A 24,490-nucleotide genomic window follows, 5' to 3' on the forward strand; every position below is an offset into this window, starting at 1 on the left:
CGTGCCATGAAACAACTCAAGCTCCTCTGGCTCTTTCCCCAAAAGTGCGCGCAATGTCTCACGAGCTGCCTCAAACTTCTTCTCGAGTTCGTAATTGACGATCCAGTGAACTAGGACGTGCGTCAAGACCATATCTGCAGGGAAACTTGAAGAAAGTCAAGTACCCACATTTCTTGCATTTGAAATGTGCAGTCGCCATGAGCCTTTGTTTCCATGGCGCGAAGCGTGCCAGATCGTCTGCGTGGGCAGGTGTACCATCCTGCAAGAGCCCCGTTTCGATATCGACAACCACACGAAACACGATCCCTTCCGCCTTTCTCTCAACAGCAGCGAGAACCTTGTGGAGCTCCGCTTCTTCCTTGTCAGCCAATTTGCGCGCGAAAGCAGCATCAGCTTGTTGTTGCTTTGGCTGTCCTCCTGTGAGCACTACCAGTCAACTGAGAGGTGAAATAGGCTCTCACGTTTAGCCTAGCCGCCCTTTCTAAGCTCTCTTCATGTTCCCTTTTCTTGCGTCTCAATTTTTGCACGTCGCGCATGACGGGGTCCGTTTCATCCACATCCGAGTCAGAGTCCAAGTTCTCGAGGAGTCCCAGTGGCATGCGGGGTGTTGCTGCCTTCGCCTTGCCTGCCGCTTTGCTCGAGACTGGACGTTCAAGGTCATCGTTCGTAAGGTCGATTATGGATAGAGCGCGTTTTAAGCGATCCTTTGCCTTCCCCCTATTTGGGTGCGAGGAACCTGAAGCCCGGGCTGGTGTTGGACCCTCCGAGTCGGAGTCGTGAATTTCGATGGTCTCGATAAGCTCCTAGGTATTGCGATAGCTCGTCGAAAGACCGACTCTTTCAAGAACTTGACGCACCGCTCTCTCGTCTTTACTCGCATCTCTGCCCTTGCTTAATGGCGGCCGTTGCTTCGTTGTTTTTGGCTTCGTCGGGCTTTTCCTCACTTCGAGGAATACGATATCGTCGTCCATCTGTGGGTATGGGTGGCCGAGTGGGTGATGGGAGGAGTCAACTTGAATGATGATCAATCACGTGGTCGCGCGGTATGTCAAGTTTGGAGACCCAAGTCACACTAGAAATGAGTTATTATCATGGTCAAACTCAACGAGTCAGCAGCGGCGGTACACATTAGTTACGATGTACTGTACAGTATGAAGTAATATAGGTAGTGTGTAGTGAATTCCCTACTCATACACCTTCTCAGGGAATCCCGGCAACACTTCTTTCGATGCTGATTTCGGTCCCAGATACCCAGTTCGCTGCCACTTTTGCTTCGCGAACGTCCACTCTTCCATCGTCGGCACCGGATTCTCACTGGCTTCGAAGGGATTCTTCACATACCCCTCCCGCTTCAGCACGGGACTGTCAGCTATCGTCGAAAGTCGCACGTGATTGTGAGGCCGGGAGAAGTACAGCAAGCCCAATCGGTCGACGTGCTGCTGGTCGATTGGCGGCGGGTGAACGCGATGAACAGTGCTGCGTATATACCCGCCTGTGAGAAGCTGAAGTGCATCGCAAGTGTTCACGGTCAGCAGTCCCTTCTGTGGCTTGACCCACTTCCATTCGTTTGTTATGGGGTCGCTGATTTGGAGGCCCGCCACTGGTTGACGGAAAAGAAGCGTGAAGGAGCCCAGGTCTGTGACATGACATCAGCACCTTGTTGATGAGAAGAAAGAAAAGATGATAAACCGGTGTGTCCAGGCACCCACGCTGCAAGCCGCTCGTTATCAGTCACCGTAAACTTGCCGCACTTCATATATCGAATATGCTCTTCGCTCTTGACGTCGTACGTATGCATCTTGACAAGATAGTCTTCAGGGAGCTCCAGGGCAATTGCGACCAAAGTCAGGAGGGGCTCAACAATCTTCTCTTGGACATCCTTCACGTTGCTGTCAAAATGGAGTCCATAGCCATGAAAGCAACATTGACATACGCGAACAAACGCTTCGATTTCGTCTAGATGTTTTGCAATGGGCTCGGGATGGTTATGAAGGAAATCGCTGCTGAATTCTCATGTAAAATATAAGACTCGAGGTTTGCTCATCAAAAAAACAAAAGCTTACTGGGAATGTTGTAAACCTCAATCTTGTCCTTTAAACCCGTGTTAGGATCGACGCTGTAGCTGGTTAGCAAGATCTCGGAGATGCAATCAAGCACAAGTCTCTACACAATTCGTCCGGCTGGCATATATCCATTAAAGCCACCCCTTGCGAAATCCTGTGCGACATAGCACATCTTCGTCTCTAGAGGCAACTCATAGAATCTCTTGCACAAATCGAACTGGCGGTCAACGGCCTCGGGAGATACGCCAAAATTTTTGACATAGAAGAAGCCTTTCTCGCGGACGGCGGTGATGAGTTTGTCAGCGAGATCCTTGCGGCCAGATGGGCATGCATAGAGAGAAAGGTCAATTGTGGGAAGGTCTGCCCATGGGAGGTTTTCCTGCGATTTATATGTCAGTAAGAACCCAGCGTTACGACACTGACCAAGACCTTTGTTTGGGGGACGTAGTCAAAACTGCCTAGGGCGGGGGCAGGAACAGGCATATCGTAGGAGAGTACAAGAGTAAATCCAAGTCTTGCCTTTATACATTCTGTTTCATTCTCCGCCGGCACTAACAGTTGGTCGCGTTCCGTGTTGAACACTGCTCGCATTCAATCCAGTTAGTATCTTCCCAGGGGAGCATTAACAATCAAAAAGAGATGACATCTCGCGCCCAATGAGTTTTGACTAGTCCTCCATAGTAACACTTCCAATTGTTTGCGGCGGCGGCGGAAACTGCATCACCCGGAAATAGAAAGAATCTCGGGAGAGTGTCGACGAGAGTTGTTGACTTTAGGCTTGATTTGGTGTCCGTAGCCAATCGGAGGATAGTCCGTGGTGAGACCGGTCAAGGCTAAACTGCGTCCATTTGCGTCATCAGAGATATGGCCCTTGACGAGATTATCTTGCCGAGGTACGATGGTCAAAAGCATTGTAGTATTAGAGACGTGCTCTATGAGCAGAAGAAAGCATTCCAGAATACACGGCATTGGCGACGAGGCGTTGCTCCCTTAGATCCCATACCTATTCACCCATTGCCTCAGACTTCGAAGGACGGAGAATATAGAACAAGGTACGCACTTCGCATCCACACGATTGAATTCCACCTGCCGCTGCTATGGTTGTACTGATAAGTCGCAGCGTCGAACCACTGTCAAGGCACAAATTAGCACGGTTATAAGAAATGGGACAATGCGATGCACAGGGTTGCAGGATTGTGAAAAGTGGTGTTCAGGCTAAGGGAGACTGGAGAAATCCCAGGGCCACCCTCCGCATAATCGACGGTTGACACAGCGGATGAGACGCATCTGTGGTTACCTCAGTTGGATGTAGAATGAGGAATTAAACGCTCACTCGTCAATTATGGTAACGATAAAGGCTTGAGCAAGGTTCCTATGCCGGTCAAGAAGCTCTAGCCATCTTAGGACCTGCGAGATGCAAGCTAAAAATACTGTTGGCTCACCTTCTGTGACCTCGATCTCACTGACCAGTTGAAGTCTGGACTGCGCGTGTTGCTCGCGATTCAACGAAACTTCTTTAACGATTGTCCTCTTAGCAGACATCCCAGCGAAACATTTTGGGGCCGGTGCGTGGTAGACATTGAGCCATTTGACTGTCATAGCTTTGACATCAAGCGGAGCAGTGCCAGATATCTGCTCAAGATATTCGTCTGAGATTGGTATGCGAAGTATTCTCATCATATTTGAGAGTCGGCGCGGGTCAGACGACATCGTAGGAGGAGGAGAGGAAATATGAATGTGACTGAGTCGGCAACAGCCCATAACCGGCCATTCAATTGCCTCCCAAAGATTTTCGGCTCTCATCATGCAGTCATCACTTCTTCTTCCCCTAAACTATGGCCTCTATTAGCGCCGCTCGCCTGGAAAAAATGTTCCGCATGCTTCCCAACGTAGACGCATCCAGCATCAAGGGCAACCTCTCTGCAGAAGAAAACCAAATCAATGCCAACATATTCGCATTCTACGTCTCCGGGAAAGGCGGTCCTACCCCGATACAGAATCCATTCGGTCGAAGTGTTGGAGAGCACCTGCAGATAACAGAGCTGACGGTGACGGAAGAAGGGGCGAGTGGTAGGCTGGAAATCGAGGTGACAGAAGGTGAGTAGTTATTTGGTTCAATTGGGTCATCGCAGACTCATAGGCCGTTCAGATATGTGTAACGTCTTCGGGACAATGCACGGCGCTTGCGGTGCGTATATCATTGACCAGTAAGTTTTCCGTATTGCCTTGTTGGTTGACTTGAACAACCAACCAAAAGCGCAACTATCGGGACTATGGTGTTGTATGGCCGTGCTGCTGGCTTCGACGGTCGCGGCGTCTCTACCTCCATGAACATCCATTGGCATAATCCCGCCAATCTGTGGGTCCTCGTTTCTTCGTATACCGCTGGCCGTTGACTTTTTTTAGCGGAGACATTCTGGCTGTTTTCACTGAATCTGTACACATCGACAACCGCGCCCGCACCGTCCGCTGCGAGATTCGCGACAAGGAAACTCGGAAACTCATTATCACCGGCACGCATTCATTCCTTAATGCAGGCGCAGCGGCCAAATTATGAAGGCTTTTCCACGGCCATATAGAGCGTGTTTATTCACTATTCCTAGAGAGTATATATTCGACTTGGCTGAACTTTGCGGACATTCTCTCCGATCCTGCGACCCAAAGAGGCGAATGGGGTTGACAAGTATCATCACCAATGATTGTTCAGGCTCCTGTTCCAAACCGGGAACACTATCTAATCAGGTTTTATCTTCTTCCAGGAAGACAACTTCATAATCAGAATAGCGCTTCGCACTTCGAGCGCGTGTATTAGTGCAGTTCTCTCCTCACAGATTCGTCAAGCATGTTCACTTGGACCTTCCTTCATGGGTTGCTTTTTTCACTCGCATGCCCCAGCTTTTCGATTGAAGTTCCTGCCAACACGAGCTGGTAATAGGTGAGGCACACTTCTAGTGCGCTTTGTTGAATCGACAATTGATGAAAAGTTTTAACGCCTGCTATTTGTCACGTGTGTGATACACGCCCACTGAACAATGAACAAGAAGTGCATCGCCACCCAACATACAACTTGCCACCTCCTCCAACACCGTTCGCCTAATTATGGCGACACAACCATCCCGGATACAGACATTTCCCTTCGAGCTGCTGAGCGAAATATTCCGGTTGTTGGATCCGACCTACCTTGACCGCCGGTTTATTGTTTGCTCTTTCGTGTGCAGGCATTGGCGGCAGGCGGCCCTCAGTGATGGTACCCTCTGGACGGTGAGATCGACTTCTGGCTCCAATACCTACTCACTCCTTTCCATGCAGATGATTCGAATATCCGAATACGACTTTTATGAAGAAAAGCGCAATGAATTACTCGCTGATCTACTCACGCGCTCGCGTACCCTGCCTCTGGCGGTCGTGTTGATGCGTTTTCGTGGCCCAAATGTCCCTGAGTACTATGATGCTCTGGAAGAGTTTCTCTACGACGTCCTCAAGCCCAACCTTTGGAGGATACGCCGCATCCTGATCATCGCCCCGCAGACTACGTGGCCTGTGATCCTGAACGCTATGGAAGGCGAGCAATTTCCGTGGCTCGAGCGGCTTTGTCTCCGGAGCGATGCAGTGAAGACGATGTACAAGCTTCAGAACGCGCAACATGAACGAATCTGGCAGCTGCCGGGCGACTATCCCATGCCCGAGGTCGATGATCTCCCTGGTATCCCCGTCTTTGACCTCGTATTTCCCCTCCCCCATGGCCACCGCCTTGAAGTCTTCGATACGCAGGGCATATCATTTGGCAACGCCTTCCTGCCACAGCTACAGTGTCTTTATATTGCCCACCATATGCCGCAGATGGTGACGAAGGGGGAGCTGACTGACGCGCTGTTTGCTACCGAAAAACTCGTGTTGCAAGGCATGTACGTCCCCAGCGTCGGTGTCAACCGCGATTTGCCGTTCGACGTCAGCATAGACAGGTCAGGCGACTGGTTCCAGCCTCTCGACTGGGAGATACGGCCGCAGATGGACTACTGTGAATATCGACGCCATGACCATTTCACCCCTATCGACGAAGGCGACGAATACGCGGAAGAGGACGAAGAAGCTGAAGCAGAACAACAGCCATCTTCAAAATGCAAGATTAAGGAGCTCCACTTGATCAACTTGGTCGCGGAGCCCATACCGGGAATGCCGGTTCTGGAAGGCGATTTTGCGTGGGGTGACCTCGGCGAAGAGGACTGCGCGCCGTTTTTCCGGCAGCTCGTGGAACACACCACCGCCTCGCTACAGACCCTCTTCATCCACGGTTGGCACGCTGACAGTCGAATATGGAAGGACTTTATCAAGGTTTATGGACCGCAAACGCGGAATTCTTCTACCGCTGCTACGACCTCAACCTGGCCACCAACGGCTGCCGGCGAAATCAGTGAACTTGTTGAATTTCCGCTGCTGGCGAGCGTGAGGATCTGGAACATGTGTGTTCCACGCTCGTTCCAACCCGGAGATCTGAAGCGGCTGTTCGCCACCATGCCCGCCGTTACACAATTGGATCTGGCGTACACTGTGGCCGCAGAGACGGCTTCTGCTGGGGAAAATGTCTTTGCGGAGTCGGAGAAGCAGTTTACGGACGCTTGCGTTCAGGTGCTTGAAGAGGACATGGTTCTTTGCCCCCAACTTCAGGAATTTCTTATCAATGGAACAGCAATGAAACGGTATGTCTCTCGGACGGATTGAATAATGGACATTTGCTGATTCTTTACCTAGAACACCACGAACATAGATTAGCTCGCTTATTCTGTTGAGATAAGGCTTTTGGTGTATGTAGTATTACTCTTGTCATGCCGTGTGATTGCCTTTTGATGCATCAGCACAACTCTCACTAAAACCACCACCACCACATACCTTTGAACTCGAAGCGGTGTGAACTGAAATTGCCGTGTGTGGACTAGAAAATGGTTCGAAACTCAAGAGGTACATGTTGCACTTTCTCACATGGTATCTTCGTTCACCTTGGCAAAGTGGAAGCAGTTGCGTCGATCCTGTCAACTTGAAGGCTATGTTTTGACAGGAGGATCAACTTACATAACTCGTCCGATTTTCAGTTCGAGTCTTGTTGGGGGAATGTGTCCATCCCAGAAGTATTACAAGTAATGCTGATCGCTCACTCTGCTCTCTTTACCAGGTTCCATATCATGGAATCGCCGCAGATATCGGCTTGTTGGCAAGGATCCCAGATAAGGTGATAAAGCAGGGTCGGCTTGATTGCCTCAAAATAACCTGTTCGAATTCGGCTATTAGCCTGCACTTTGTTTTTCTGGCGGAAGCGAGTAAGAAGGAAGTGGCGCCAGTGAACGAAGTCTCTACTGGGCTCTTCTGGTCCTTCTCCCTGCCATTCCAACTCGATTCCAGCGCCGTTTCGGTGTTTGTCATTACGACCTTCGATACGGTGTCTCGGCTACGCAATTGATCTCGGCAAAAATTTGAAAGGCAATCCATAAAAGAGGCGATGAACGGGAATGGCGTTTTTCTGCTTGTCTGGCTTTTGACCTCTCGACGCACACGCACACTCTTTTGTCCCCGCCGCTCTTCGAATCATGCAGTTTGGTGTTCTCCTCAGTCTTGTCTCCCTCTTCGCTCTTGGTACATCCGCTACGGCAATTCATGCTCGTCATGGCGGCTATGGAACTCCTCCCAGTCCTCCCAAGGGCTCATACCCCCAGCCTTCGGGCATTAGCGGTCCTTGGTACGGTTGCCCCGATACCAACAAAGACTCGCATGGAAAGGTTGCAGAGCTCTGTGACAAACCGCCGCACACGGTGAGTTGTTAGTGGTCTGTCCTCTCCGCAGTTACTCAAGTTTTGATTAGGGCAAGTCCTTCGGTTGCACGTAAGTATTTTCTTACCTTGCTCTGCGTTTTCCAACAGTCTCACAGTTATCGCACGGGCCGAGGCACTGGAACTCATACCTGCACCTATGACGCCAAGTCCGGCGAGTGCAACGGTGGAAGTGACCGTTCAAAGTGTCCCACAACGGCGACTATAACCCGTTCTCATAAAAAGCGCGATCCTCATGCACAAGAATTCTAGGCCTCTATTTCTATGTGAGTTCGTGACATACTACTCGACGCCATGTTGACTGCTGCGTAGCATATATCCGCAGTCAAGAGCTTTGCTTATACTTAATCCAAGTTGGTTACCGACATGACCCCATCCGCACATAGAATTTGACCCACTGTTGCATTTGTTCTTCTACGCATTCCATCCGTACTTTAGACGCTTTCTGATACCACTCCGTTCAATGTTGTGACATTCTTGCTAACAGTTCATCTCTGTCCATCATGTTGCCACTTGCCTGGCTCGCAGATAGCTAGTCTTGCTATCAACTCTCCATGGAGAGCTCTCCATAGAGTCTGCTGCTTTCTGAGTATGACCACAGATGCTTTCTACAGCATCACTAGCTGTTTGAGAACATATCTACAGGCATGTACAGAGGTAAATCTAGTGTTGCATCCTGAAGATAGCCTGGGCTGCTTTGGTAAAACATCTGTTGCTGACTTGATAACTTAACTTGGGCTGCCTTCTGTGACTGAGAGCAGCTGTAGCTGCTTTGAAGAGTTCTCTGATCTGTGAGGGAAAAAATCCCTTTATGAAAATTTTTCTATGCAAGAAATGAATTCAGATAGGAATATATGAATAACAGAAGGCTGGTGTGTGGAAGGATTCTTTTTCTTAAAAGAAGACCCCCGAAAAAGTAAGAAAACAAATCTCCACAGTACTTACATAAGATAAGAGCCTGTATAAAAGAAGAGACACAAGATTGAGAACATACCAATGATACCACTACACCAAGAAGCAGTGGGATAGGTGGCTGGCAGTATAGATATAGCATGAATTTGAGTGCCAGCCCCCTCCAGCTCCGTAAAGCATCTACAGCAACATTTCAAAACAACTATAGCTGCCCTTCAAGACCACCTATAGCTAGAAAACACAAGCAACCTATGCTGGCTTGACAATGCAGCTACAGTTGTTCTTACCAGTACAGCCTTAGACAGTCTGACAAGCTAGCTATAGCTATCCTTCAAGCTAGCAGTCTCCATAGAGTATGTGGAGAGTTGATAGCAAGACTGTCGATCTCCTGGCTCGCCGTTCCTCTTATCTTTACACTTCTATTCGGCGTCGTTGATTCTCCACTCGCACTCATTGAGGGCATCTCAATTCCGACGCTACCCTCGTTACATCGTGTTTCGTTAAGCATCGCCGGCCTCATTGTCCCGCTTCTCCCACCCAGTACTCGTCAAGAACTGATCAACGAGTTTGCAGTCGTCGAACGTGCGTATCCAGAGCCCAGATACTCGCTGTTTCCCCAACCAGTCCCAGATCAAGCATTCTGGCTCGCCACTCTCGTCGCTCTCGTCCTCGCCCCGCCGTTGGCCGCCACGCTGTTCTGCTCTGCAACTACTTTTCGACGTGTCGCGCTTCCAAGCATGCTGCTCGCCCTGCTTATTGGCGCTGTCCTCTGCCAGAAACCTGATGTCTGGTGGGAATTATCGGCGTCTGCGACTTTTGGCGCGGGTTTGCATGTTTTGCGAGACGGGATCTGGGAGTTCTTTAGTGGTCTGCCGACCTTGCTCGTCTCTTGGCAGGAGTCTGATAATTCATAACAGAGCTGAGGAAGAACAATATGCCTCTCGATGAAGTGAAGAAAGTCTGGCAAGCCCACATCTTTGGCAACAACACTTTTATCAAGAGCAACGCTGTTGTTCAACACGTCCTGAACTCGTCTTGGGCGACACTCCCGAGTGTCATTCGTCAACCTTTCAAGCTTAGCAACTCGACTCGTCACTTCCGACTCGGCGTCAGTCCTCGACAACTGGTTCCTCGTTTCAAAGCTCCCTCTTCCTTGCCTGGGCCGCCCCGTATTATCAACGCTTTTATGACATCTCTGCTCGAACTGCGTAACTGTGTTCATTTCAATATCGGGGCGGTATCTGACACTCTCTCAGCTAAAACGTTACTCCCACAAGTTGCTGCGACACTGCTCTGGATTGAGCTGGTCATGTTCATCCTGCCGTCAAACGCAGAAGCGGTGGCTACTGGGATCCTCGTTCAAATCTACACTTGGAGAATTGGCTTCACCCTTTTGCTTGCTGAGTCTCTGCTGCGATGTCCGTTCCCTGCCCTGGACACGTCCGAGTCAACGATCTGTTATACCTCTGGCCTAGCTGCATACATTTGGTCGCTGACTGCTCAGGGTCTGCATGCCTTTCTTGTCCGCTGTGCAGAGATTAACAAATTGAACAGGGCGGTTTGTCTACGAGGTGTTGTTCCTCCTTGTGGGCTCGGCGGCCATCCTCGCTTTCACACGAGTTCAAGGATATTCTCTACGGTTTTCGCTGGCTGAACTAGTTCACGGCCTCCGCTCAAACCTTGTCAACGCTGCTCGTTCAATGGCCAAGATCTCCACCACCGGCTATATTGATGCAAGACGTGTTGTGAATGACACAGTGAATTCGAAGCTAACTGCTGATTATCGTCAAATCCTCCAAAGAGCGCGTGCATATTTGTATCAAGGGGGCTGGCTATGGGTCAAGACGACGACCGATCAAGCACCTCTTGCGATCGAGGTGGAACGCGAACATGACAAGCTTATGTCTGCCCCGAATTTGCCTGATGCGACTGCGAGTGCGAGCGAGCAGGTCGAGTCGGAGGATAATTCGTTCCAGCTTGTACTCCCTGGAGGGTTGCCGGTAACACCACCTCGTCCGGCGCTTCTGAATGCTGGGAAGCCGCTAATCAGTGTCGGTGTGGAAGAGGAGGCGGTCTTCCAATCGAATGCGCATGGGGCGCTCCCGGTAGATCACGGTGACGACAAAACGTTAGTTGAGGGAACTGAGTGGAAGTTTCTTGGATCTTTTGCATTTGGCGTATGATTATCTATGTTGTAGATATTGTTTAATACCCGCTTGTACTACTACTAGTCAACACTTAGACAAGAATTCGACATCTGTTTCTCGAAGTAGATCTGAAGCACAGAAATCCCTTTCACTGGCATTGTTGATGGTTCGTCATCGTCATCCAAGTTTACAGCTGCAGAGATACAATGAGTTCTAAATATTTGGCGCGTGTTTGAGAAGAGTTCGAGACATATGCAGAGTCTGCTTGGTCTGCTCGAGTTGGCTGCAGAGGCCACGTGCTCCGTGACAGTTCGTGACAGATCGGTCCACAACTTGAACCCAATAATGGCCTTCGAGGTTCTCACAGCATTCCCGTTAGCGCAGATACAGTGTGTCGGTCCCACCTTCACTGCGCCAACTCCGACCCTTCATCTACAGATCATAGTCATGGTTTTGTCACCGGATCGCCAACGGAAGCACTCGCGTTAGACGAAAAACGCGAGCGTCACCTTTATGGTTTGTAAGTACATAGGAGCGCACGGGCAGGGACGGGCCTTCCGGAAAGCGCTATCCGGTTAACCGGCGTGTCAGCGAGCGCAGGCTCGGGAAGCTGAGAAGGGAAAAGCATATCAATGGGTCGGCGCTCAGGCTCAGGCTGGCACTATAAAACACGCATTTGCTATCGCCATTCTGCAAATCTTAGCTCCTCGACTAGGATTCAAGTCAGCGTTGACTCAGATGTCCAATCTACGAAGTATCGTCGTGTCTGGCGCCAACCAAGGTGTGTGTTCTCAGACCGTGATCTGTCCTTTTTTATCGTGTCGAAAGGTCTGGGGTACCATACGGTCCACCAGCTGGCGTCAACACCGAATGTTCTGGTGTTCTTAGGTGTGTTCACTCATTGCATTGGCATTCCTCCTAGATCTTCGTTTACTTCAGGCTCTCGGAAACTTGTTGCTGGGAAAGAGGCTATCGAGAAGTTTTCGGCAGGAATACATCCTGGATCCGTTGTCTTACCTATCCAGCTGGACATCACGGATGCCAACTCGATTAGCACTGCGCGGGATGTGATTGCACAAGAGCTCAAGAAACGCAACCTGGCTGGCCTCGATGTGCTCATCAACAAGTAAGTCAAAGTATCTTTGTGTCCATAGAACGATTGCTCATGAAATATTAATCCAGCGCGGGTATACTCACGCCCAACTTCGAAGAGGTCTACGCGGTCAACGTGTTTGGTACCGTCAACCTGACAGCCGCTCTGCGTCCGCTCATGAACAAAAACGGAAGCATTCTCAACATTTCTTCCGAACTCGGCTCGCTAGCAGGCCACACCAAACGGCCCGTGCCGCCGCAGTTCCCCGCCTACAACTCGAGCAAAGCCGCGCTGAACCAGCTGACGCTGGCCTGGGCTATCGAGGAGGAGCAGAAAGGGAGCGGCGTGCGCGTCGTCTCAATTTGCCCAGGTATTTTTGGTCCTGTCCGTGTTTTCTTCGTGTTCACGCTCTGACAGGTTATAACACCACTAATATCACTGGGTATGCCGGAGATTTGCATCCTTCTGAGGGATGCAAGATTATAGTGAGAACTGCACTCGAGCAGACCGGAACAACGGGCGTGTTCTTCAAGGCCTCCGGACCTATCGAGTGGTAAACGTTGGATAGCCACATCTTATCTTATCATTTCCCCGTCTTTGTAAAATGGTACTAGCAGAAATCCTGCTATATACTCAGTGCTGCCAATAATGGGAATCATCTAAACTTGAACAAACACGCTTCGAACTTCTGCAAATGGATGCAGTCTGATAAGTTATGTTTGAGATCGCGGCAGCCGGGCCGGTTTAGATTATCTTATCTTGATTATCCTTCATTACCGCGAAAGCACCCCCCACTCCTGACTTCATGGTTTGCCTTGATTGTACTGCAGACATGGGATGCGAAGAGCTAAAGGAAGCTCAACTACATGCATATGCAAACAATGTTCATCTCAATCTACTGCCTTGTACTAGTAACTTCAAGGTAGCCAAGTGGGCAACTTGGATCCGAAGACAACTTTCTCTCGCTTTCCAGTGGCCGCCGGAAACGACAGCCGCCATTTTGACTCTATATTGCCAATTGGTACAAACTCTCAGAGAGATGTTTATAACAGCGTAGGCGGACAGCATCACTTGCTGCGGATTACTCAGGTCTTGCAAACTTGAATTTAAATCACCTTTCGGCAGCTCACGGTTCTGTTGAGCATGTACTGATATCGGCGCCAGCACAGTAATCACAATAGATTAACGCGGGCCCGTCTTCCAAGAAGGCCTCGCTGAAGCTTCAAGCATCAAGTTCAGTCTTCCTCGTTGCTGGAATCCTACAGCTTTCCGCTCGCCAGGGCCAATACACGTGGTGCAGCGAACGTTTTAAAAGGCCGCATCCCCTAGGTGCATTCTTTAGACCCAGCTCAGATATGCGCTTCACAGTCTTGCCTCTCTTGCTCGCCGCCATCGGATACGCCTACGGCTCCAAAAAGGTCGTCACGCTTCGCGCAAAGCCCGGCGCTGCGCTCGTCGCTGCGACCGACATCCCTCCCATCGTGATCAACATCCCAAGCGATGTCGAGGAGTTCACGTTCTGGGACGAGTAGGTGCTGCTTACTGCGAAGCAACTTTTGACTGAGAGTGGTGTAGATACCTCAACGCTTGCGAAAGCTGGCAGCCGGCCATCGACCAAGGTCTCATCTTTGACTTCGGTTCGGTTGGCATTACCCAGCCCCGCAACGATTGTAAGCGGTTCCCAGTCTTGTCGCCGGCACTGATTGACTGTGTTTCAGCGAGAGCTGAAGTGCAATGCGTACGTTTATCAGCCTAAGATGTTCTATCCAGCTCACTGAGTATGAAATAGCAATTCGATGGCGCGGAAGGAAGCTTGTTCACCTTCGCGTTGGATGTTGCCCTCTCGCTGGGTGCTACCCCAGTTTGATCACAAGTAGCGCTACAAAATTGTCGTTGTTGATATACACTGGGTCATTTGTTTGCTACATAGTTGGAACGTCAGAAAAACTTGGAGGGCTGGAGCGACTTGAGGTTAGCGCAACGAATCTTGCCGTCGAGAACCAGCTCAGAAATTGCCTTCGCGGTGCCTGGAGCATTGCTGATTCCCTAAGTACTGTGTTAGAGAAGATCATGATGGATGAAAATATTACCCAGCACGTATGTCCTGTCGCGATGTAGAGGCCAGGAGACCTCTGGCCAATAATCGGCCCGCCACCAACACTTGAGACTGGCAGAAAACACGCCTGACGCTTTTCCACCTCGCCGTCTCGCAGTTGGTCGGATATACTGGAGACGTTGCGCAACAAGACCTGACAAGCAGTGGAATCAACGACAACATCATCGACATTGTCGGGAAGCGGCGACTCGTCACCAGGCCCACAGGCATAAACGGTTCCATCAGGCCGAGCATAGATTTCCGGTGTGTTGACTCCTTGTCCTATACATGTGATCTCCGTGAACAGGACGTATGGCGCGATTGGCTTGGTTGGCGGCGTTCGAATTACAACGCTGTGGGCTCTCGTGCCTTCAATAGGGAGACCAGGGATCAAATTGGGTGACCAAGCACCGGCGCAGATGATGACATCTGTCGCGGTAATAGACCCACTTCCCGTCGAGTCTTTATATTCGACACTAGTGATTTGGTTGGTGCTCGAGTAAACAAGTTTAGTCGCTGCGCAGCCAATTTTGACTTGCAGACCCTTCTCTTTCGCCAGCTCAAGCATACTTGTGGTGAAAAGATACGGATGGACTTGTGCTGTTGCCCCAGATCGAGCCATCGGCGAATACGACTCCGTCAGGTGCTCCTTGACCCAAATCAGATCGTCTGGCAGTCCCTTCTGTGTGCGAGTGCCGCTGTCCACAGTCAGCCCACGCGTCTTCTCGAGACTCTTCTTCCGCGCAAGGTTACCCGGGTCTTCCTCTTGTTCCAAAACTTCACCGCGCCCTTCCCAGCTTCCCACATCCACAAACCGCCAGCCCCAACGGTCCTGTCCGCCATGCTCCTTCGCAAGCTTCACGTGTTCCTCAAAAGAGACATCAACAATCTCTTTCGGATACGCCCAGCGGGCGACCAGACCACCCGCTTTCCCACTAGCGCCTTGCGCTGCTCCGTGATGCGATGCTTCGAGTAAGGTTATTGTGGAATTGTGAAAACAGGGATGCCGTGTCAGGTAGTATGCTGTGGTGCACCCTATAATGCCTCCGCCGACGATGATGATATGACGCGCGGCATGGGTGCTAGCGGACATCAACGTTGAGGAGAAGGTGGAAGTGCGAATAGAAGAACATGATAAACTGATCACATCAAGGCGGGCCGCTGACCTGCCCTCGAACCAACCTGGGACCCTTAGCGTGTTCATCCGACTTCATCGACTTACAGACCTGCTACTTATCATATCTATACCGTTGCCCAACTACTAAGTATGCTCTTAGATAATTTTGCTGTAGGCTAATACTATCAGTCATACTTTCAGGACACGGTGGACACCATCCAATCCGCTTTCAGATGATGACTGTTTGAATCTTACTTCTCACCACCATGTTATTCGGTCATCTCTTCACTGCTTTGGCATTCGCCGCCAGTGCATATAGCACGCAAATGCCCCTCCATATGTCTTCCATCGGCCATCGCGACTTTACGACCCTCACCAATGCGCGTTTCCCCGATCATCGTATCCGAATCAAGCAGACCGCATTCTGCGACCCCACTGTCAAGTGAATATGGCCACAGTTTGGGCTTCCACGTTTGTTCATACGCCAGTCAAGCGTTTATACGGGCTACCTCGATGTGGACGAAGGGGCAAAACATTTGTTTTTTTATTTCTTCGAGAGTCGGAGAGACCCTGCTACTGGTATCACAGTTCTTTCCTTCGCTCTTTCAACCGCTAAATGGAGCCCAGACGATGTCGTGATGTGGATAAACGGCGGTCCAGGCTGCTCTTCCGCCACAGGGCTACTCATGGAATTAGGTGGGAACTTGTCGTCCATTCTGGGATTTCTTTTACCGACTTCAGAACCTTAGGCCCTTGCAACATCGACCTTGACTCCAATGGCACGACCTTTAATCCCTATTCATGGAACAGCTTCACGAACATTTTCTTCCTGGATCAACCGTTTGTTTGGTACTTACTCTCACTTGATTTGTTTTCACCCAAGTCTATAGGGTTGGCGTTGGTTTTTCCTATGCCGACTTCGGTGAGACCGTAGAGACGACAGAACAGGCCGCGAAGAACATTTACTCCTTTATATCCCTGTTTTTCGAAGCATTTCCGCAATTCGAGGGTCGCGCCTTGCACTTGTCCGGGGAGTCATATGGGGTAAAGCTATTCACACACCGTTACTTGATCTTGAATTCACGCAGGGTCGATATTTACCTGTCTTTGCAAGCGAAATTTACGACCAGAACAAGCTTGCGACAATCGAGGGACGACCAGTTATAAACCTACAGAGTGTTATCATAGGTAATGGGATAACAGACATCTCTACGTGGGTGCTTTGGCTTCCCCGCCTCTCATTGTGCTCACTTTTCTGAAGATTATATCCTGGACGATACGAAATCGAATGTGGTCGGGCCGCGTTAGACGTGCCTTTCCAAACAATCGGTAATTGTGTCAGGATGAAAACTGCGGTAAGGGACGCAAACCCCGCGTAACTCCGTCTAATACTCTTTAACAGCTTCCTCGTTGCCAAAAGCTTATGAAGGATGGTTGCATCGATAAATTTGACATGGTCGACTGCGCTGCAGCAGTAGCATTCTGCGACACCCACTTGTCGACTGCAATGTGGGCAACAGGTCAATCCATGATGGCTTGTTGATGCTTGTTTGCTTATATTTCCCATAGGTCGAAACGTCTACGATATTTCCAAGGTCTCACTTCCGCCATCGTTCAGTCACAAGCTTACTTTCGATTTTAGCCGTGCCTCGGCTCCAGTGGCTGTTACCTCGAAGGAGACGCGATAGCAAATTATCTGTCCAACTCTACTATCCGAGAAGCTCTGGGTGTAGACACATCCGTGCCAACACCATTTGTCGGCTGTTCCAACACTGTCAGCCGACTCTTTGTCTCGCATCTAGACAAATGGGCTGTCCCAAACCACTTCTACATTGCTGGTCTTCTCGAGCGCGGAGTTCGTGTGCTTATATACGCGGGAACACTGGACTGGCAGTGCAATTGGGCGGCCAATCGGATGTGGGTCGACAAACTAGAATGGAGTGGGGCAAAGGAATATCGAGCATTGGAATGGGCGGCCTGGAGCGCTGGCGGGAAAGGCACGAAGGCCGGAGAGGTGAAGCAGAGTGAGGGGCTACCGCTGGCGTTCGTAACGCTATATGGTGCGGGACATATGATAAGTAGTTTTCCTTTCCTCTGTTCGCAGAATGGCTAATGTTTCTTTCCACGTCCCCCATGATGTTCCGGAGGAGTCACTTGAAATGCTTTCGGCCTGGTTAGATCGGCGTCTGTTGTAGTAATACATGGTGGTTATTACTGGTACTTAGTTTCCTCTTGGATCTTCTCAATTTGGTCAATTGATGTCATGTGATGGCCGTACCACTTCACGTCCTACTTTCACCTTCAGATGTCGGCACAGAATCTTCCTGCTCTGTTGTCCCGAATACGCCAGCTGCTGCCTGCGTCGCTTCCCCCAAGTGCTGCCTACATACTTCCAGCATCGACCTTGACTGCTCTGGGCCATCCAACGCTCTTGGGGCCGCTTTTCACCCACGTCGCAGGGGATGACCCCAAGACCGTATCGCTACACCTCCGCGATGTGCTCCTTAAAGAGTGGACACTCATTGGCATTCCTCTGGTCATCACCGCTCTTGCCTCGCTTAGCACAGCAGAACAGTCGATGGGTGTATTTCCGGACAATCTGTCCACATTCAAAAACCCGAGATGGAACGATAATAACAACGGTCCAGCACCTATTCTCTCGGAAAGATACCAGTCGGGGAATCTCGATGTCGCGCCGAATGCCCCCATCACTAACCGCGGCGCAACACACATCCAAAAGCTCTATGGTGCAGCCGGGCTTGTCACATCCACTTTTGGACAAGGTGATGAGCTCAATGTCTGATGTAGATATAGCTTATTCCTCTTATGAAAGTTATTGTATCAGACCTATAAACAACTCTATTAGAGGGTTTGCCCTCAAACCTACAGGGTAAAATTTCAAGGCTTACCAATTGAGCGGGCTTATATAAGCCTTATATAAGCGTCATGTGACATACACATAACCTGGCTGATGGTGGCTCGCAACACACAAAATATATATTATTTTAAGCCTTAAATTGATGTGCTAGTGTCTCCGGAACACAATGGTGGGACTTATACCTCTGGGAGCTGAATTGACACACCTGCACCTGGGGATTCTTGCACCCCAAGCCACCATTATAAGTGTCAATCAACTACAATGTTCAGTGCTCCCATCACTGAATTGTGTCTACTGAAACACAGTCTAGTGCCACTGTGCCTCCTCAAAATTTTCTTCAAAAAATTTGTCTGCCCTGGGATTGAGCGGCTTAGTCAGCCATTAGTCAGCTGTCCCGATTTGGAGGTGACAAGCCCGGCTGCACCATATCGTGAGCACCTGCCAGCGATTATGGCATCATGGGGCAGCCATGAAGCAGACTTCCGCTGGCTCGAGGAGAGCGTGATATACGGCCTGTTCCTATCTGACCACACCGTGCTGTCGGAGGTCGAGACCAGTTTGGTGACAGCAAGCGGCATTATGGCGCAAGGACTGAAGGCTCCTTCTCTCTGGCATCTACGTGGTTTGCGGAGATTAGGGGTGTCATCTGAGGATGTTCAGGCTGTTGTGAAATGCATCGGGGAATGTTGCGTTTGGGTCGGTGGCCGGGTTGTGGGGCCAACTGGGGAGCAATCAGAGACGGACAGTTGGGTCAGCTGGGTCGATGAGGTCGATCGTCAGCTAGGGTCCGAGTAGTGGTGGTAGAGCGCAAAGGACTCTCTGAAAATCCTTGGCACCGGTCCGGGCTTGAAATCTTTTGGCCGTCCCTACTATTGCGACACTATTTTTGGCTCACTTGTTCGATTGGTGATGAGAACGTGAATTCGGAATCAACGTCCACGTTGATGCGCGGTGCGAAGCGCGTGCAGCTGACCGCGTTTGGCGGCGCTTGTCAATTCTTTGGTAAAGAGTCCACCCCGCACCAGCTATATAAAGCTCCGGTCCAAACAACCGAAGGTTTGGGCCACCTTGCTTTCCTTCTCTTGCCTCAATGGAATCCAAGGACTCGGACGAACGAAGCAGCTTTGCATCGCCGACAAACACGGAGGGGACTTACTATCAGTCTCAGCTGGGTCCCAAGGCTAAACGAGCCCACTTCTTTTCCCCACTGGACCAGGCCTATGCCGACGCCTGCCATCGCGATGCAGAGACTGTTGAGTTTACTGAGGAGGAAGAGGTACTTGGCTTTTACTCGATCTGGACGCTATGTTGAACCACAGTGCAGAAGAAAGTTCGCCGCAAAATCGATATAACTGTGCTCAGCCTTATCATTTTTTCGTACGCTCTCTCGTCTCTCGCGTCAATTGTTCCTTACATCGTTCTAGATATATATGTGAGCTTTAACCCCGCGCTCTCTCCCACAACTCACGTAGGCGCTCGCCAACCCGACCAGTCAATCAATTTGGTGCGCAACGCGCTTCTTCTGCACGCGTCTACTGACATGGACCTGCCAGATCGTACTAACATGTGAGAGCGCCGGCTGTCTTTTCCCCAAAGCTGACTCTCGTGTGTGTCAAGTGGGAATGCACATACCCTCGCTCCGTTCAACAAGCATTTTGTGAGTGCGCCATGGTCCTGGGCCGGCTCTATGACTTACCTGTGATTGGCAGGGGATGTATGCTATCTGTCTCATCGCATTGAATCCAGCATTGAATCATACTTTTTGTAGCACCGACAACAACAAATGGACCCTCGCACTTAGTATCTTCTACGTTGGATACTGTTTGCTTGAGATTCCCGCGAATAGTACGTTGAGTCTTCCCTTCTCGGCGGCACGCATCAATCGATTCTTCTCAGTCCTCCAACGATACATCGGCGCGAATCGATTGTCTGCTCCGTTCAGCTGATCTTTCATCCAAAAGTTGACTCCCTCGACAGCTTTTTCTTGGCTCTCAATTTCTGGGGGATCGCCAGTTTGAGTGTTGTTTACGCCAAAGGATACCCGGCGCTTCTGGTGCTGCGGTACGTGAATTGCCTTGGAACTTGCTCACGACCGGTTGTTTGAATGGACTCCAGCGTGTTGATGGGCATCGGCGAGGCTGGGTACTATGCGGGCATGATCTATTATCTCTCCTTCTGGTATAAGAAGTGTGTCAGCATCCCTTCTTGACGGACAACCTTCTAACTTGTGTTTATAGGCATGAATTGGCCCTCCGTATCAGCTTCTGCATGACTGGAACACTGCCCGGCGCCATCGGAGTACGCTAAACTCGAGCCTTCAGCAGTGTTGCTGATTACATGGAAGGGCTTACTTGCATTTGGTCTGGTTCGGGCGAAGACATCTTTGCTAGATGGGTGTGTTTGTCGTCTCATACTTTGCACAACCATCTAACTTATACTGCTTAGCTGGCAGTTCCTTTTCCTCGTAAGCATGGCTTCGTCCTTCCACACGCTCTAACTCGTTTATTTTCAAGATTGAAGCTATTCCCACAGTTCGTCTTGCCAATCGCTAACACAATCTTGTCTAATCTCAATCATAGATCATCATGGCCTTCGCCATCCTGTTCTTCCTCCCGTCATTCCCCTTCTCTGCAACGTTCTTGACACCACGTGAGCGCGCGATCGCGCAAGCACGTCTAAATCGTGATCAGAAACCGACCTCGCATGGCGGAATGAATGGCTGGCAAGGTCTCAAGGCGATAGTTGCCGACCTTAATGCGTGGCTGTTCATGTTGATCTATGTAAGCTTCAACATCGGCACCGCAACTGTGTCCTATTTCCTGCCAACCGTATTTTGCGCTCAATTTTTTTTCTTGACTGGCGGTCTGATCTCTAGCTTAGCTCATCAAAAACCTTGGCTATACTGCAATCAACGCGCAAGGAATGACAGTGGCCCCATATGCGGCTGGCTGGTTTGCAGTCGTTTTCCAAGCGTGGCATAGCGACAAGACGCGGTATTGACCGCCTACCTTTTCGGTCGTTCCTCGCTTACATGTTGACCATTAGGGATCGTGGGTACCATGTCATGGTCAGCACGATAACCTCCTTCGTGGGGTACATCATCTTGGCAACATCGGTGCAGAAAAGTACCGGCGCGGCCTACTTCGCCCTCTTCCTTGTTGTTGGCGCCAACTATAGTTTGTTCCCTCTCGTTATGTAGGTCTCGGAACGCCGCCTCTATCTGCGAATAACTCTCTTTGCAGGAGCTGGGCAGCGAACACATTCTCCCCAACGTCCAAGCGGGGCGTTGGAACCGCGTTTATCGTCTCCATCTCAAACTGTGTCTCGATGTGAGCCCGTGATGCAGAACAGTGATTAGCTTGTTGACATCTGTTTCGCAGCGCGGCCCCGCAAATATACTTTGACCCGAAGGACCAATTCCGCAAGGGCCACGCCATCGCAGCTGGGTAAGTGTCTGTCCACAAGTTAGTTTGCGCTGTTGGGTTCATCGTTGCCCAGAATGCTTGCTTTGGCGACCATCAGCGCGTTCACCTTACGCACGCGACTCGCATACTTGAACAGGCGCAACGAAAAAATCTTGGCGGAGCGGGGGGACAGCGAAAAGCAAGAGATGGAGGAGAGTGGTACTGAGATTCCGGACTCTGACCCACGATACAAGTTTATGACTTGAATGAGCGATTGTCATGAGTAACAAATGAAAAAATTTCTAACTGGTCCTACGCCTATTGCGCATCTCATGCTGTAAAAATCCAATCCAATCCAATCCATGCAGATCCTCATGGCCAAACCACTCGGCGAGGATCTGGTTTGAACTCTGAATAAGTATTGAATTGCCATCAGGAACTTGCTTTTCTCTGATCTTATCTTTCGACCACCACCATTAAAACGTCGCCCAAGCCTTAGATGGCCCACTCCTCCGCATGCTCCCTATTACCGCCCTCGTTCTTTTACTCCCCGTCGTATTATGGCGAGTCTTAAGGCCAAAACGGCTTCCATTGCCTCCAGGTGCGTCCGGTTGCACCCTCATTTTGCGGCAAATCCTCAAGCCATACCTAGGGCCACCGAAACGATTCCTCACCGGAAACCTCCACCAACTGCCGAAGACCAAACAATGGCTCACTTACGCTGACTGGGCCAAGACCTATGGGCCAATAATGACACTCCAAATCTTCAACCGCACGACTATCATCCTCACCTCTGCCAAGGGTGTTTTGGACTTGCTCGATTCGCGTGCTTCCATATATTCCGACCGACCAAGGTCATGGATGCTGCACACACTCGCTGGCCAGGACGCGTCAATGTTCGGGCTGTCGTCGCGCGATTTGCGGTTCCCCCGTTATCGAAAGATGCTTGTTGCTGGATTGAATAAACGATCCGTCACGAAATACCGTCCAGAGTTGGAGAATCGGCTGAAGGGGCTGTTGAGGGGCCTTGCAGAGAATGCGAACGATTTCGAGTCGTTGTTGACGACATACACGGGTGGAATAGCTTTGAAGGCCGGTTTTCGACTCTACTCTGTTATCGCTTACCCATTCCACACAGATTGCGTATGGCTACGACGTTGTTGAGCCAGCGGAGAATGACTATTTTGTCCAACTCATCGACAAGGCGGACAGCGCCATGCCCACACTCGTTCAACCATTCTACTTTGTGGAGGTCTTCCCATTCCGTGCGTACTCTATCTTCTTGTAACGATGCCCTGATTCATTTTAGTACGATTTCTGCCGAAATGGTTCCCCACTGCGACCTTCCATCGCATCGCCCTGGAGAAAAAGAAGATCCTCGATGCAATGGTCTACGTTCCGTACGAATGGGCTAAGAAAAAGCTGGAAACCAGCCCTTCCGAGCCGTCCTTCTTCTCCCAACATTTCTTGGATGAAGACGAGAAAAAGACCAGCCAAGAAGACGCCGACAACTTGATGTGGACGTCAGGCGCCATCTACTCTGGCGGCGCTCATACCACATCATCTGCACTCACATCATTTTTCCTCCTCATTTCGACACACTCTGAGATTCAGAAAGCAGCCCAAGCTGAAATCGATCGTGTGGTTGGTCGCGGCCGCCTCATCAACTCGGACGACAAGACATCGTTACCATACATCAATGCGCTCATCAAGGAAGTTCTTCGCTGGGCACCAGTCGCACCAATGGGTAAGTTTGTGCTACACTATTTGAACTCTTCATTTGGTTTACACGGCCAGGTCTACGGCACAGTGTTACCCAGGACGATATTTATGAGGGCTACCTGTAGTGAACCATTTGCGCATTCCATTCCACTGGCTCACATGTCGTAGAATCCCGAAGGGCAGTATGATCATCTCGAACATCTGGTATGTTGGGTTTTGTTTAGCAACACCATAGACTGAACTTGTAGGGCTGTCACCCATGATGCCGAACTATACTCAGAACCATTTGTCTTCAACCCATCCCGCTTCCTGGGCGACAAACAGCAACGCGATCCATTCGAGTACGGCAGTATTCCGTCCCGACACTGCTTTCTAATCCAATTCCGATAGTTTTGTCTTCGGTTTCGGTCGCCGCGTGTGTCCTGGCGCGACTCTTGCCGAAGAAACAATCTTCCTTGCGATTGCAAACTGCCTTTCGCTCTTTAATATTTCCCAAGCGCGCGACACGGCTGGCCAGGAGATTGACCCGATGCAGGGTTTAGATTGGCGGACTGGGCTGGTTACGTGCGTATGAGCGGGATTTTCCAGCTCGCGACTAAAATTCGCGACAGGCTTGCGCTCAACTTCAAGTTTAGTTTGACGCCAAGGTCGCCTGATGCGCTCGACGCGATTGGATTGTAACCAGCCAACATAATCATTGATTCCAAGCTCGGATTTGTCCTTGTACTCTTCAAAAGAAACGCAGCTGGGAATTATGTCTGGAAAAGAGTGCTGGACATTCTCTTTTTTGGTGGTTTCTGACGACATCTAAATCTGTCGAAGTCTCAGAACTGCTTCGTCGAAGATGAATTTTGGCATGGCATTCTTATCGGGCTTTCAGTGAGGTTATCGTTGCTTCTTGTCAACCTGCCATCGCCCTGTCGGCGTCGGTACATCAGCATCGCGGACTATTGAAGTGCGGGGACAAACTTGAGCCATTACTTCGTGTTTGAATTGAAAAAATTGACTATTACACCTCGTTTAGTCTCCTCGGACTTTCACGCACGTAGCTGTAGTTGAGAATTGCAATTGAGAACGGAACTTCTGCTGCAGGATTCCAATGCATTCACAGGATATCAGTGTTCTTCCAATTCGGATCCGAACCCTAACGCTGTGCGCTTGTGAACTATATCCCAGTCATCTTTAGCATGCAGTCCACGAAATGACTCTCACAGTTGTGCGCCCATGGGCAAATGATCTG

The 24,490-nt window shown here is 50.3% G+C and overlaps 11 protein-coding genes across 11 annotated transcripts; 8 read left to right on the forward strand and 3 right to left on the reverse strand.

Moving 5' to 3' along the window:
- Positions 1-1,184: 1,184 nt before the first annotated feature.
- MIND_01179200 (uncharacterized protein) lies at positions 1,185-2,546 on the reverse strand (the record flags this gene model as incomplete). The annotated part of the gene is made up of 5 exons (XM_037368305.1): positions 1,185-1,636; positions 1,690-2,010; positions 2,064-2,116; positions 2,168-2,442; positions 2,487-2,546. The coding sequence occupies 5 exons, from the start codon at positions 2,544-2,546 to the stop codon at positions 1,185-1,187; spliced, it is 1,161 nt and encodes a 386-aa protein (XP_037215231.1).
- A 436-nt stretch (positions 2,547-2,982) lies between these two features.
- Positions 2,983-3,773, reverse strand: MIND_01179300 (uncharacterized protein; the record flags this gene model as incomplete). Its single annotated transcript, XM_037368306.1, has 5 exons — positions 2,983-3,066; positions 3,124-3,193; positions 3,246-3,350; positions 3,397-3,454; positions 3,506-3,773. 5 exons carry the CDS (start codon positions 3,771-3,773, stop codon positions 2,983-2,985), a joined length of 585 nt encoding a protein of 194 aa, XP_037215232.1.
- A 125-nt stretch (positions 3,774-3,898) lies between these two features.
- Positions 3,899-4,620, forward strand: MIND_01179400 (4HBT domain-containing protein; the record flags this gene model as incomplete). The annotated part of the gene is made up of 4 exons (XM_037368307.1): positions 3,899-4,160; positions 4,213-4,270; positions 4,321-4,422; positions 4,470-4,620. The coding sequence occupies 4 exons, from the start codon at positions 3,899-3,901 to the stop codon at positions 4,618-4,620; spliced, it is 573 nt and encodes a 190-aa protein (XP_037215233.1).
- Positions 4,621-5,162: 542 nt separating this feature from the next.
- On the forward strand, positions 5,163-6,828 carry MIND_01179500 (F-box domain-containing protein; the record flags this gene model as incomplete). Its single annotated transcript, XM_037368308.1, has 3 exons — positions 5,163-5,324; positions 5,373-6,760; positions 6,813-6,828. 3 exons carry the CDS (start codon positions 5,163-5,165, stop codon positions 6,826-6,828), a joined length of 1,566 nt encoding a protein of 521 aa, XP_037215234.1.
- Positions 6,829-7,642: 814 nt separating this feature from the next.
- Positions 7,643-8,230, forward strand: MIND_01179600 (uncharacterized protein; the record flags this gene model as incomplete). Its single annotated transcript, XM_037368309.1, has 5 exons — positions 7,643-7,864; positions 7,915-7,934; positions 7,981-8,048; positions 8,135-8,148; positions 8,195-8,230. 5 exons carry the CDS (start codon positions 7,643-7,645, stop codon positions 8,228-8,230), a joined length of 360 nt encoding a protein of 119 aa, XP_037215235.1.
- A 3,449-nt stretch (positions 8,231-11,679) lies between these two features.
- Positions 11,680-12,591, forward strand: MIND_01179700 (Short-chain dehydrogenase/reductase family protein; the record flags this gene model as incomplete). Its single annotated transcript, XM_037368310.1, has 5 exons — positions 11,680-11,722; positions 11,770-11,829; positions 11,881-12,067; positions 12,124-12,404; positions 12,452-12,591. The coding sequence occupies 5 exons, from the start codon at positions 11,680-11,682 to the stop codon at positions 12,589-12,591; spliced, it is 711 nt and encodes a 236-aa protein (XP_037215236.1).
- Positions 12,592-13,389: 798 nt separating this feature from the next.
- On the forward strand, positions 13,390-13,901 carry MIND_01179800 (uncharacterized protein; the record flags this gene model as incomplete). Its single annotated transcript, XM_037368311.1, has 4 exons — positions 13,390-13,562; positions 13,610-13,704; positions 13,753-13,772; positions 13,824-13,901. 4 exons carry the CDS (start codon positions 13,390-13,392, stop codon positions 13,899-13,901), a joined length of 366 nt encoding a protein of 121 aa, XP_037215237.1.
- Positions 13,902-13,972: 71 nt separating this feature from the next.
- Positions 13,973-15,343, reverse strand: MIND_01179900 (DAO domain-containing protein; the record flags this gene model as incomplete). The annotated part of the gene is made up of 3 exons (XM_037368312.1): positions 13,973-14,080; positions 14,125-15,268; positions 15,312-15,343. 3 exons carry the CDS (start codon positions 15,341-15,343, stop codon positions 13,973-13,975), a joined length of 1,284 nt encoding a protein of 427 aa, XP_037215238.1.
- Positions 15,344-15,512: 169 nt separating this feature from the next.
- MIND_01180000 (Carboxypeptidase) lies at positions 15,513-18,099 on the forward strand (the record flags this gene model as incomplete). The annotated part of the gene is made up of 14 exons (XM_037368313.1): positions 15,513-15,688; positions 15,740-15,825; positions 15,874-15,942; positions 15,996-16,086; positions 16,137-16,290; positions 16,335-16,459; positions 16,508-16,601; positions 16,649-16,766; positions 16,816-16,841; positions 16,889-17,320; positions 17,373-17,419; positions 17,472-17,496; positions 17,552-18,029; positions 18,080-18,099. 14 exons carry the CDS (start codon positions 15,513-15,515, stop codon positions 18,097-18,099), a joined length of 1,941 nt encoding a protein of 646 aa, XP_037215239.1.
- A 1,115-nt stretch (positions 18,100-19,214) lies between these two features.
- MIND_01180100 (MFS general substrate transporter) lies at positions 19,215-21,794 on the forward strand (the record flags this gene model as incomplete). Its single annotated transcript, XM_037368314.1, has 17 exons — positions 19,215-19,400; positions 19,449-19,690; positions 19,742-19,781; positions 19,834-19,969; positions 20,021-20,051; positions 20,102-20,185; positions 20,240-20,311; positions 20,362-20,422; positions 20,469-20,518; positions 20,570-20,588; positions 20,638-20,655; positions 20,704-20,952; positions 21,005-21,117; positions 21,170-21,319; positions 21,367-21,453; positions 21,505-21,570; positions 21,623-21,794. 17 exons carry the CDS (start codon positions 19,215-19,217, stop codon positions 21,792-21,794), a joined length of 1,776 nt encoding a protein of 591 aa, XP_037215240.1.
- Positions 21,795-22,044: 250 nt separating this feature from the next.
- On the forward strand, positions 22,045-23,931 carry MIND_01180200 (Cytochrome P450; the record flags this gene model as incomplete). Its single annotated transcript, XM_037368315.1, has 9 exons — positions 22,045-22,129; positions 22,181-22,641; positions 22,667-22,793; positions 22,838-23,275; positions 23,326-23,371; positions 23,419-23,454; positions 23,499-23,591; positions 23,641-23,814; positions 23,862-23,931. The coding sequence occupies 9 exons, from the start codon at positions 22,045-22,047 to the stop codon at positions 23,929-23,931; spliced, it is 1,530 nt and encodes a 509-aa protein (XP_037215241.1).
- Positions 23,932-24,490: the final 559 nt, after the last annotated feature.

The sequence above is a fragment of the Mycena indigotica genome (assembly GCF_014461135.1).
Source record: "Mycena indigotica strain 171206Taipei chromosome Unknown Mind.scaff0011, whole genome shotgun sequence".
NCBI classification, from domain to species: Eukaryota; Fungi; Basidiomycota; class Agaricomycetes; order Agaricales; family Mycenaceae; genus Mycena; species Mycena indigotica.